This window comes from Podarcis bocagei (assembly GCF_964188305.1).
Source record: "Podarcis bocagei genome assembly, chromosome: 5".
NCBI lineage: Eukaryota > Metazoa > Chordata > Lepidosauria > Squamata > Lacertidae > Podarcis > Podarcis bocagei.
Window position 1 is genome coordinate 57,626,424 of NC_138129.1, and position 12,478 is coordinate 57,638,901.

General features: G+C 42.5%; 1 protein-coding gene across 1 annotated transcript in view; it reads left to right on the top strand.

The window, feature by feature from the left end:
• The first annotated feature begins 1,254 nt into the window (after window positions 1-1,254).
• Window positions 1,255-12,478, top strand: part of ELAVL4 (ELAV like RNA binding protein 4) — a 108,216-nt gene continuing 96,992 nt past the window's right edge. Inside the window, exon 1 of the mRNA XM_081193231.1 lies at window positions 1,255-1,530. Coding sequence (XP_081049357.1) covers window positions 1,432-1,530 — 99 coding nt within the window. The 5' untranslated portion in view covers window positions 1,255-1,431. The remainder of the gene's footprint in view (window positions 1,531-12,478) is intronic.

The window sequence follows — 12,478 nt, forward strand, 5'->3', positions numbered from 1 at the left end:
TGTTGGGCAGAGATATTCAAGTCTAAGGAAAAATGAAGAAGGGTAGGGAATCCACCACTCTTATTATTTTCATAGGTTTCAAATGAAGATAAAAAGATTGTGAGAGTTGTTCTGTTGCAGAAACTTTGAATTGCATTTTGCTTCTGCATGGTAAAGTTGAGGGCTGCAACCTGTTTCCAAACGTAATTTATAATTTTTTTCATTTCTTTACGTAAGAAAATATTTATATTGCCCATTCTTATTTGTTCTGTTCTCCCAACTGGCTGTACTGTATACTGCAGCCATATTTTCTGTTCAAACACAAGAGCGAGAATTACAGGCTGTCTTGACAGCTGGGGATTCGGTACGCTTTGCTTTAATCACCTTCTAACGTGCATTTTCTGACAAGCCCAAATGTACTTGGGCAAAATTAGCTAGAAATAAGTTCCTGCGTGTTCAGTGACGTTTGCTACCCAAGTAAGCAAAGCCTCTGGATTGGCCTGAAAACTCCCCCCATCCCTCTTAGAACACAAGCAGGAGTAAGAGCGCCAGGGGAGCGCGGGAAAGGTCTGGCCTTCTTTGGGAGTTCTGCACAATCGCCGATCTACGTGGCAGCAACGGGGGGCGAAATCCCCGAATTGTGTTGTATGTTTAAGCCTTGTCCGTGGAACTGTTCTGCGCGAGATCCCGTCTGCTTGAGTGCGCAGCCCTATTCACCCATTCCCACCTGCTTTGCCCGATCGTGCTTTCTGGTAGATCCTTCAGGGTTAATTCACAACATGCCCCGATTGGGATCCTCGCCAACCTAAGTTCTCTGCTTTATTGGTACCGATGTTCTTCCGTCCGCACCCTTAGTTCCATGCATATATCGTGCCTCTGAGCAGCGTGGGAATGGCACGATGGGACACGGGGCAGTAGTTGCTGTTTCTGACATTTTTTAATATTGCAAACCGCCCTATGATCTTCGGGAGAAGGGTAGTATATAAATTTAATAAAAAATAAAAAATAATAATATTGCAGTAGGCTTTTGGTTCCAGCTAAACAAAGAAAGAGAGGCCGCGCGCTGCATCCAGCCCCGTCAAGTCGAAATCTAACGCCCAAAGCAATTGCTCGGAACGCCTGCCGAAGATACATGCTTGCAACGCCCGCCTGTTCTGCCTCGTGTCAGCGGTTCCCGCTTCCCCAGTTTCAGCTCTGCATTCCCATTGGGCGAGCCGCGCGCGCTTGGAACGTTGCGTTGCCCTTTACTGGCACGCCGCCGTCACGTGGCGCGCTTTGGAAAGTTCTGCCGCCTTCGAAGGAGCGTTCCGTCGTGCTCGGGCGTTGCTGCTGAGACGCCGAGGCTTCGGAGCTCAGCTTCTTCTTCCCAGGGCGGGTTGCCTTCTCCTGGGCGGGAGAGCGCGTCCCTCGCTTTCTTTCTCCTGGCCGTTGCTCCAAGAAAAAGAAGGGGAAATGCGCCTGAAAGGCAAAGTAACGGCCACCCCTCCACGCCTCGTGCAGCAGGGCCGATTCTGCCGGGATCAGAATGCGGCCAGGATCTCATCCGCTCAGGTATTTGCGGATTAGAACAGCCCCTTTTGTAGGTCAGGGACCCCCCCCCCCAATTTCTGCCAGGGGCAGAAGGGGCTCCATGCTGACGATTTCCTTTGCTTTTGGAGATAACCTTAGCATAAGTATCTTACTCAAAAGTAAGTCCCGTTTGAATTCAGTGGAGGTTACTCCCTAGGCGGATATAAGATTTATTTCAGGCTTATAACTAACCGTGAATTGAATTTAGTGAGGCTTGCGTCAAGGAAAGTAAGCGTAGGATTACAATATTAAAGTGAGAGCATGTTTACTCGCAGGTAAACTCTACTGCACGTTGTGGCTTAGACCAGTGGAAGTGTGTTTGGGATTCTGGCCTGAGTAAATCAGTGCTTCCCAGGTCCTGAGGGAAGTTCAGACAACTCTCTGAAATATTCAGTGTAAAGTTTACTTCAAGATCAAATATGAAAACAATTCAATCCAAGTATTATTTAATATTTAATAATTGTGAGACGTTTCCTTGTTAGCCCCGTTCCCCCTTTTAAAATAAAGGCATTGCTGTTGCACAACATACAGCATTTGAAATCTCCACATTTGCTGCTTGGGTTATAGATTATATATATAGTTCTGTGGTCTCCATTCCTCCCTTGCTCTTCAGTTTAGCACTGGTTTTTGTTTTGTTGAAGTTTCTGTCAATGCTGGGTGGATAATGAAAATCTCAGTGTAGTGGTGGCTAAGAATTTGAGCAGGTTAGAATCTCGCATCTTTAGGGGCCTTTGCAGATGGAAATGCTGTCTTGGCCTCCCATCTGCAAGAGCTGCACTACAGGATCTTTAAAATGTTCACTAAATAAATATATGTCAGATGTTTTCAAGTATATGCAATATAGATGGTAATATCAGGGACTGCTGTTTATGGACAATTTCTCAGTGCCTTTAAAAGCTGCATACCGGAAATCAACTGATGGAGCTGCTCCTTGTTGCAGTGATGGGAATAACTTCACTTGCTGAAGGCATACAGCTTCTGTCTATGAAAGAGCAACACACCTATCCAAACGCAATTGACAGTTTCCCAAGAATATATATTTATTTGGAAGCTGCTACTTATTCCCCCCCCCCCCTTTACAAAAGGCGCAGAAAAATGTTACAGATAACACATCTAAAGGAAGGATAATTTGCAAGTCAATTGTATAAAAAAGGGCAGCTGCATACACGCTCTATAAACATTTGCAAAATATTTTTTTCTACTTTTACAAAATATGTTCCCATACAAAGTGTTTTTCCTTTTGCAAATTGCAGTTTAATGGAAGCTTACAATTTTCTAGTTACCCCTAATTGCCGATTAAAAGTAGTAGTGAGAGTACTGCTTTCATTAGAAGTAGATGAGAGTTTCCACTGCAAACCTGAACCCACACTTAGGTTATTGGATATATCTGTACAGTACGTGGGTCAGCTGAGGAATGAAACCTTAACATTTTGTTGAAAATACCTAAGCACATAAGAACTGTCCTACTGGATTAGATCAGTCGGTCTATTGCAGCATTCATTTTTGGACTGTAGTAAGACAAATTACCCTAGATAGCAACCAACCAAAGAATTTATTTTATTAGCCAAAGGCAGTAACAATTTCATTACAATTTGCCAAACTACAAACCATAACATACAGCATGCATCAATTACCTAATAGAAGGCATCAAGGATTTAAGGAAAGGGAGTCAAGAGTTCATTAGTGTAATGTGCTAGCTCATACCTATCTTACTTTCTGTTAGAGCTCCAAATCTCCAATGCAATTTTTTGCAATATTGTCTGTCTCTCCCTTTCTTATACAGTGGTACCTCAGGTTACATACGCTTCAGGTTACAGACAGGTTGAGAACAGAAATTGTGCTCCGGCGACGCAGCAGCAGCAGGAGGCCCCATTAGCTAAAGTGGTGCTTCAGGTTAAGAACAGTTTCAGGTTAAGAACGGACCTCCGGAACGAATTAAGTACTTAACCCGAGGTACCACTGTATTTCTTACGGTCACTTTATGTGTCACAAATCTGTAAGTGTCACTCAAAAGAAAGTGAACTTTTCTGACATAGTAAACCTGCTTCCAGGAATTAGCAAAAGTTTCAGAAATCAATCTCTTCAATCCCTATACAAAGGGCAGATTAACATAATGTATTGATGTCTTCCACCTGTGGTTGACCACTTATGCTGAGTCTGTCATATGGAACCCTATGATAGCAGCTATCCAAGACCGCTATGGGCATCACCTTGAATCTTAGCTCTATAAATGTGTTTCTTAAGGCACCAGGGATGAGTTGGGTTAAATAATATGCTCTGAAATACTGTTTTCAGAAATGAGAGCCATGGTAAGAATCTGGATTTCCTAATTAAATGAAAATCCCTTCTGGGTTCTGTCCAGAAGATCCAATCCCAAAGTTGTCTCTTATGATGGGATTTGGACTTAAAGAACGTTGGGATGGCCTCAGGTTCCTCACCTTAATATTTTAATTTAGGAAATGTTATAAACTGTATATATATGGAACATACTTATAATGAAAATTTAATAAAACAGGAAAATATTTTTCAATATTACACAGATAAAATCCGCAGAATTTAAAAATAAGTATACTTAACTAAATTATATGTCCCAGGCTACTTGATAACATAAAGTTTTTAGCTGGCATCTAAAGCAAGATAATAAGGTGTTTTCTAAATGTTAATAGGCAGGGAGTTAGCGCCAAAGCAGGGTATGTTGGCAATGACCATTCCCTATATGTCCTCAGGATCAGGTACTGAGAACTATACTGCCTCTGAATGTAACATTCCATTTAGTTCTCATAATTTAAAGCTGTTGCTAGATTTCAGTCAGTGTTATTAGGTGATCTTAGCTCTGGTATTACAATAAGTGATGAATAATTTCACTTTCTTCATGCTATTTACCATGAATTTTTCTATAAAATTGGCACGTTTAAATTTCTCTTCAAATGTTTTAACCCATAACACTTTTAGGAATATCTGTAGTCTTAAGGGGCTCAAACCACAGGTACCTGTTCCACTCTCAGCCTCCCCAAATGAAGCAGAAAGGCTTTTCACAATATGAAACACTTAGAGCATAGGGTTTCAGATCTTGGGGAAGCTACCAAGTGTGTTTAGCTGAACCTGTTTAGAAGCTCAACATGGGAAGGTAGAGCATGGAGCAGGCATGTCTGTCATGTGCAGGAACAGTGGGAGCAGTGGCAGAGTGTACATCTCCTTCCTCAGTTTGAGCCCTTCCACATTCTTTTTGAATGTCTGAGGAGGGAGAATGAGATTGGATAAAAACATAGAAGCTGACTTCTTATCTGAAACTTACTTGTTTTATACAGTAGACTAGATTTTGTTCCCCAGTGTGCCTTGGAAAGTAGACAGAACTGAGTCCATAGAGGACTCAGAAAAACATATCCATGGAGACACCCAAGTTTGTTTCTCATATTTGCTATAATAAATGTTGATGACGGTGTTTGTAAAACATTCTGATTTTGTAATAAAAATTAAAGCGGACAGAGAATTGGTGCTCTCTTTTCTCTTTGTAGCTGATTTCCTTTAAAAAATGCTGAGGTCAGATTGAGTGCATTCACTGAATCTTTGACTTATTTGGACATTCAGGGACTAAAGTTGACATGAGTTGAAAGTGGATCATCAATCAGTTCCTCACAAGATCAGTTCCTCACTTTGTCATACATTTCAGCAAAGTTAGTGTTTCCATTGCTGCTCCATCCGGTCTTTTCTTCCATGCTTTTAAGCACATTTGTGTGTCTGAAAGTAATCCCCAGGACTGGAGTTGCTAGAAGTTTTTTTGCAGGGTGTTTAAAGTTATGCATGCCCACTTCTACTCTTAACATGTGGCGTGGCTACATTTCTAAGTTTTTCCACATTTTTCTCATAATATGAGGTATGTGACTTTCTCATATGTTACAGGATATAAGTGCATACAGAGCAAGTGTTAATTAATACCTTGCTTGTACAGTACTATAAAATGTGAAGCCAATGACCCAAGAACGTTAGAGAGGAAGTGTGGCTGAAACACCCTTGTGTATGTAGACAGGTGCTAATTCATGATAACCCTGGGATTGCAACCTCTGCAGCCAGATAAAGTATAACAACCTCAGGATAACAACCCTGAAAAAAGCTTTAACTTCCCTTGCTGCTCAGAGGCAAGCTATTAGTCTTCTGGATTACTTACCTTCGCCACAGTGCTATGTAAAATATTCTGCAGTTTTCTTTTAAAAGGTGAAACGGAGCTGTTGTGTTTATATGAGTATCATGTATTTAAAAATTGAGTTAAATGCTATTGAGTTATTTCTGTTTTTTCTACAGGCTTCTCTTATGAAAGTAAGTACGTTTATAAGTACAGTGGTACCTCGGGTTACATACGCTTCAGGTTACATACGCTTCAGGTTACATACGCTTCAGGTTACAGACTCCGCTAACCCAGAAATAGTACCTTGGGTTAAGAACTTTGCTTCAGGATGAGAACAGTAATCGTGCTCCGGCGGTGCAGCGGCAGCGGGAGGCCCCATTAGCTAAAGTGGTGCTTCAGGTTAAGAACGGACCTCCGAAACGAATTAAGTACTTAACCTGAGGTACCACTGTATGGTTGAGTAGAAATAAATGAATGCTATTCTTTGAAATACTTGAATGGAAGTATAGTAGAACCTCTACTTACGACCGCCTCTACTTGGGCCCGATCCAAGTTGTGACCGTGGCAAACCCGGAAGTAAATTCGCGCAGAAGCGGCTTCTGCTGTTTGTGCACGTGCAGATGCGGCTGCCACCGTCTACACATGTGCAGAAGTGCACTGCCACTGAATGCGCCTGCGCACAGCAGTGCTTCTACCAGCGACCAGGATTGACTTATGGACGGACCTCCAGAACTGATTACGTCTGTAAATAGAGGTTCCACTGTAAATGGATTGTGCCCAGCTGTGTCGTTTTGCTGGTGGAAGCCTTCTATCAGCGGAAAGTGGAGGGAGGTAATTCCCCAGCCTCCCCCCCCCCCCCGTGTCTCCCCTAAATCTTCCCTGAATGGTCCCTGGAGAGACACCATTGGATTTAGCCCAATATATTTATTTGACCAAAATTAAACTGAGGTTTAGTTTGCATGTTAAATCAAACGATGGCTTAGCAGTGGGTGTGCAGGAGAGCAGATTGTGGCTGCTTTGTTCTTCCCTAGTTGTTTTTCTCATGCACTTACTTCATAAGCTTCTGTTAGATTCCAAACATCATGGACACAGCATCACAGTCCTGGAAGGGACACATGGATGTTATCCAGACTGACCCCTCAATCTTATAACACTCGAGGGAATGCAAATTGTCATGCAATACAATAGATATAAGGAATAAAAGAAGCCATAAAATGCAATTAAGAATCACACAGTATCTAGTACAGTGCATTACAGTTGCTATGGCAGCAATCCCCCCCCCCCATCAAGTGGTCCACCAAAGGACAGCAATTATGGGGTGGGGGTGGTGAATTGGGAGCGGTTATAATGACAGACCTCCAGCCATCAGGCAATTTTGAAATCCTTCCACATTTTAGTCCAACATTTTAAATTTTCACTGTTGTTTTGAAATGTCCTTTAAAATACAATATAGTTTTATGGATAAAGTAGTAGTAGTAGTAGTAGTACCGTATTGGCCCCAAAATAAGCCACACACACCCCCATTCTGACTGAAAAGTTAAAGTTTGGCTTATATTCACGACCTTGCAATATGCAGCCAGGAATGTGGGGCAAACAGTGGCAGGAGTGTGACAAAGCGGCGCCCAGCCCGCGCCAAGTCCGTCCCCTCCCCCAAGGCTGGGAAGGGAGAGAGCGAGGAAGGGGAAAGGCCACCAGCAACACAGCACGGTGCCCCCCCCCCAATATGCAGCCAGGAGTAGCGAGGAAGGGAGTGGCTTATATTCTCTCCCCCCCCCCTCCAATTTTAAAGGTGAGTCTTACATTCTGGTGTGGCTTATATTTGGGCCAATACGGTAGTATACCACCCTATACCTGTAGATCTCAGGGCGGTTCACAAAATAAAACATATGTTTAAAAATATGGCCTAAAAGTAATCTTTGTATGGCTTTTAGTGGTTTGTGCCTCTGTTACTTCTCTTAAAAAGTCAGGAGATTTATTGTGGTACCATAATCCAGAGTTTGAGTTATCCACACTTTGCAGTTGCCTCCTGTCCATGTGTGCATTTATCACATACAGTATTTGAGATTGGTTGTTTTCATGGGACTTTGCATCAAACATGCTTTTTTCCAGCTTTGAAAGTTTTCCAGAAAATACTGAAACTGGAAAGTTTTCATTTTCTCTAATTCATTTATATTAATTATGGCCCACATTTTGTCTCAAAGGAGACATTCATAAGCACTTACATCAAATAACAGTAAAAAACAAAACCATAAAATGATTGAAAACAGAGTTTAAAAATGGAGGAGACAGCAAATAAAGATGCTAATACAGTTTTACAGTAAATAGATTGAGATCTGATTTAACATGTAATGAAGTGAAGCAGACAGTGCAACCCTATGCATGTCTATTCAGAAGTATGTCCCATTGAGCACCATGGAGCTTATTCCTATTACATGTGTGTACTATTGAAGCCTTAGCAAACAAAACTAAAAAAGTATGCCATCTTTGTTTTTTATGTGCTGTATAAATATCTCAATTTTCCCCAATAGCCAGAAGTAGTTCATCTGAAATAGACTAGGAAAAATCAATGAAGCACATTTAAAGTGGTATAAAAAATGTATTATAAGAAATTCAAAGCTTTACTTGGAAATTATTTTTATTGGATTACTTGTAAATATTTGAAGACAAGATCATTCAATAGCATATAGATCCCTTCTATTATTCAGATGGTGGTAGGAATATAAAGGCACTGAAAACATACATACCAGTTTTCGCATGCCTGAGGACCTGTGCAACAAATGTATGTGTTTCCTAGAGAGAACGACTTAAAGCAAGTTTTTTACAACTTTGATTTTAAGCTTTTTGAACAAGATTGTTGTATACAGTGGTACCTCCAGTTGCGGACGGGATCTGTTCCGGAGGTCGGGTTGGATCCCGAGGTTTCCGCAACCTGAGGACTGCTTCTGCACATGCACAGCGAAACCCGGTAAAATGCTTCCAGGTTTGTCGTGCGCGCATCCCAAAGTTTACGTAACCAGAGGGTTACATAAATGGAGGTTCGACTGTAGTGATAATGTAAATAAAAGGATAACTGTTTTAAAAAAGGAGTTGCTGAGTACAGTGGTACCTCGGGATGCGAACGGGATCCATTCCGGAGCCCCGTTCACATCCCGAAGCGAACGTAACCAGTGTCCACGCATGCACGAGTCATGTTTTGGCTCTTCTGCGCATGCGTGTGACATTTTGACGGTCTGCACATGCGCACGCGGCGAAACCTGGAAGTAACGCACTCCGTTACTTCCAGGTCGCCATGGAGCGCAACCCGAAAATGCCTAACCCAAAGCGTATTCCTCCCAAGGTATGACTGTAACTGGAATGAAATTATGGTGAATTCATTTCTAATTCCTGTTATATTTGCTATTTTTGAATTTTTCAGTGATGTGGAGTGGATCCTTCTTCCAGTGCTTTATTGTTTTGTGGAAAATGGATACCAGTTGCTGATAAATATGTGGCAGTTGCAAAGTTCATGGAATCAGAATGGTAGAGATGGAAGGGGTCTGAGGGTCATCTAGTCCAGCCCCCCGCAATGCAGGCATCTTTTGCCCATTGTGGGGCTCAGACCCACGACCCTGAGATTAAGAGCCTCATAGCCCTACTGACTGACCTTTTTGTTGTTGTTGTTGTTGACTAAATACAGGTAAAAAAACATTTTAAATTAGATCATTATGTAAACCATAACATTTCCGTTTCAAATTGTTCTTAAAAGTCCACGTCACTGTTTAGGATTATAATTTAGTCAGTTGGGTTGTGTAAATGAACATTCCAAATTTCCCTTCACTAGAGCTAAAATCACTACATGCTATACGCAACTCAGTAATTCAGGATCAGACTAGAATGGCTCACATTTAGTAGGATTTGTAGTAATATATGTGAGTGTAATTGAAATGGGATTTTCCTGGGATTACTGAATTATTTTTAAATTTTTCACTGGTTTTTAGAACAGTGAGACCTAATTTAAAAACAGCAACTAAAAATTGGCCTCTGGGATAATGTTAGTTTAGCAGCACTTAACTTCCTTCCTTTTATGCCGATTTTTCTTTCTTTAATTCCCCTCCCACATGGGCTCCAGTGGTTTGGGGGCAGGCATTATTTTTTATGCCAACTCCAAAGTGTTGTAGAGGGAGGAACCTTATCCTAGGGCTTCTTCAATGAATGAAGGGGCCTTGGATCCAAGGGATCCTATCCCTTTTCTGGAAAGGCCTGTTTCAAGGCCTAACACTAGGAAGCCCCAGTGAAAGGAAAGCCAGCAGTAGATCTGTCCTGCAGACCTATCTGTAAGTAGGTCTTGGTCTTTCGTACCTGATAGACTCCTCTGCTAGCAAAGGTTTTCTGCCAGCAGCTGTGTTTCTTCCTAACCCCCTCCTGCCCGTGAATCTGCCAGTTAGGATTGCCTCGCCTAAAGTATACAGTAGTACCTCGGGTTAAGTACTTAATTCGTTCCGGTTGTCTGTACTTAACCTGAAACTATTCTTAACCTGAATCACCACTTTAGCTAATGGGGCCTCCTGCTGCTGCCGCGCCACCGGAGCACAATTTGTGTTCTTATGAAGCAAAGTTCTTAACCTGAAGCACTATTTCTGGGTTAGCGGAGTCTGTAACCAGAAGCGTATGCAACCTGAAGCGTATGTAACCTGAGGTACCACTGTATGTTCATTTCCTTAATGCTTGTCATACTATAAATTGGCAGGATTTAAAAAATACTGCATTTTTCACCCGGTGCAGTGTAGGAACAGGTAATCTGGTGCAATTGTTTTTGTTCCGAAACAACTCTAAAAACAAAGCACGGCTAGTTTATTAGGGTAGTTTAAAGGTCCCTTATTGTCCAGTGTCAGAAGAACAATTAAGTTTTATCTGAACAGAGCAGGGTGTCTCTAGACACAGGTAAACAAAGCACGTAGTGATATTAAGAGAGAGCGCTTGTTTCATTGAAGAATCCTTTAAAAACGTGAGGGGAAATGCCAGGGGGGGAGAACCATAAATCTGTTTCTGGATTGGAATCTGTTCCATTGGAAGTTAGTAGCATATGGCAGTGTAGATCTCTGTGCTGCTAGTTTTTCTACAGTTAATGCCAATTGTCTTTCATTGCTAGAATATTCTAAGAAACCTCTTGGTTTGAAAATGTGAAATGTTTATACTCGGGGACGGGAGGTGGCGAAAGGAAGGTCAGCTTAGGAATTCCTTTTTTAGAGAGATCTGCCATGCCCACTATCTTCTGCATTTGAAGGGCTCTGGCAACAGTTTCATTTCATAAGGTTTTTAATGAGTGACTTGTGGTTGCCTCTTTATAAATTTTTAATGTTGATATATGTGGTTGATTTCTTTATTATTTTTACTTGATACAGTTTTAATCGTTTTATTCCTGTTCCATTGTTTTAATTGTGTAAGCTGCCTTTGAAAAGAATTATTATTCAAGGCGGAATAAAAATGACTTCAATAAATGGAGGATAAAAGAAAACCCCAGCTTGCTTGCTTGCTTCCTTCTGACCCAAATGGTATTGTTTCCACATGGGTAAAGGCTCATCCTTCTCAGGGGTTTTGAAAAAGACTTCCCATTTGAGTTTTATGTCCTGTTATGTGAGTGTGAGTCCCAGATTTAGAGCAGAACCAGCTTGGAACTCTGGGGAACAGAGATGCAGGGAAGTTGCAGAATTTCTTCAAAGGCCTCTTTACTATACAATTAATAATAATAATAATAATAATAATAATAATAATAATAATAATAATAATTTATTATTTATACTCCGCCCATCTGGCTGGGCCTCCCCAGCCACTCTGGGCGGCTTCCATAAAAACCAAAAATACAATAAAATATCACACGTTAAAAACTTCCCTGAACAGGGCTGCCTTAAGATGTCTCCTGAATGTCAGGTAGTTGTTTATCGCTTTGACATCTGCTGGAAGGGCGTTCCACAGGGCGGGCGCCACTACCGAGAAGGCCCTCTGCCTGGTTCCCTGTAGCTTTGCTTCTCACAATGAGGGAACCGCCAGAAGGCCCTCGGCGCTGGACCTCAGCGTCCGGGCAGAATGATGGGGGTGGAGACGCTCCTTCAGGTATACTGGACCGAGGCCGTTTAGGGCTTTAAAGGTCAGCACCAACACTTTGAATTGTGCTCGGAAACGTACTGGGAGCCAATGCAGGTCTTTCAAGACCGGTGTTATATGGTCTCGGCAGCCGCTCCCAGTCACCAGTCTAGCTGCCGCATTCTGGATTAGTTGTAGTTTCCGAGTCACCTTCAAAGGTAGCCCCACGTAGAGTGCATTGCAGTAGTCCAAGCAGGAGATAACCAGAGCATGCACCACTCTGGCGAGACAGTCCGCAGGCAGATAGGGTCTCAGCCTACGTACCAGATGGAGCTGGTAAACAGCTGCCCTGGACACAGATTTGACCTGTGCCTCCATGGACAGCTGTGAGTCCAAAATGACTCCCAGGCTGCGCACCTGGTCCTTCAGGGGCACAGTTACCCCATTCAGGACCAGGGAATCCTCCACACCTGCCCGCCTCCTGTCCCCCAAAAACAGTACTTCTGTCTTGTCAGGATTCAACCTCAATCTGTTAGCTGCCATCCATCCTCCAACCGCCTCCAGACACTCACACAGGACCTTCACCGCCTTCACTGGTTCTGATTTAAAAGAGAGGTAGAGCTGGGTATCATCCGCATACTGATGAACACCCAGCCCAAACCTCCTGATGATCTCTCCCAGCGGCCACATGTAGATGTTGAAAAGCATGGGGGAGAGGACAGAACCCTGAGGCACCCCACAAGTGAG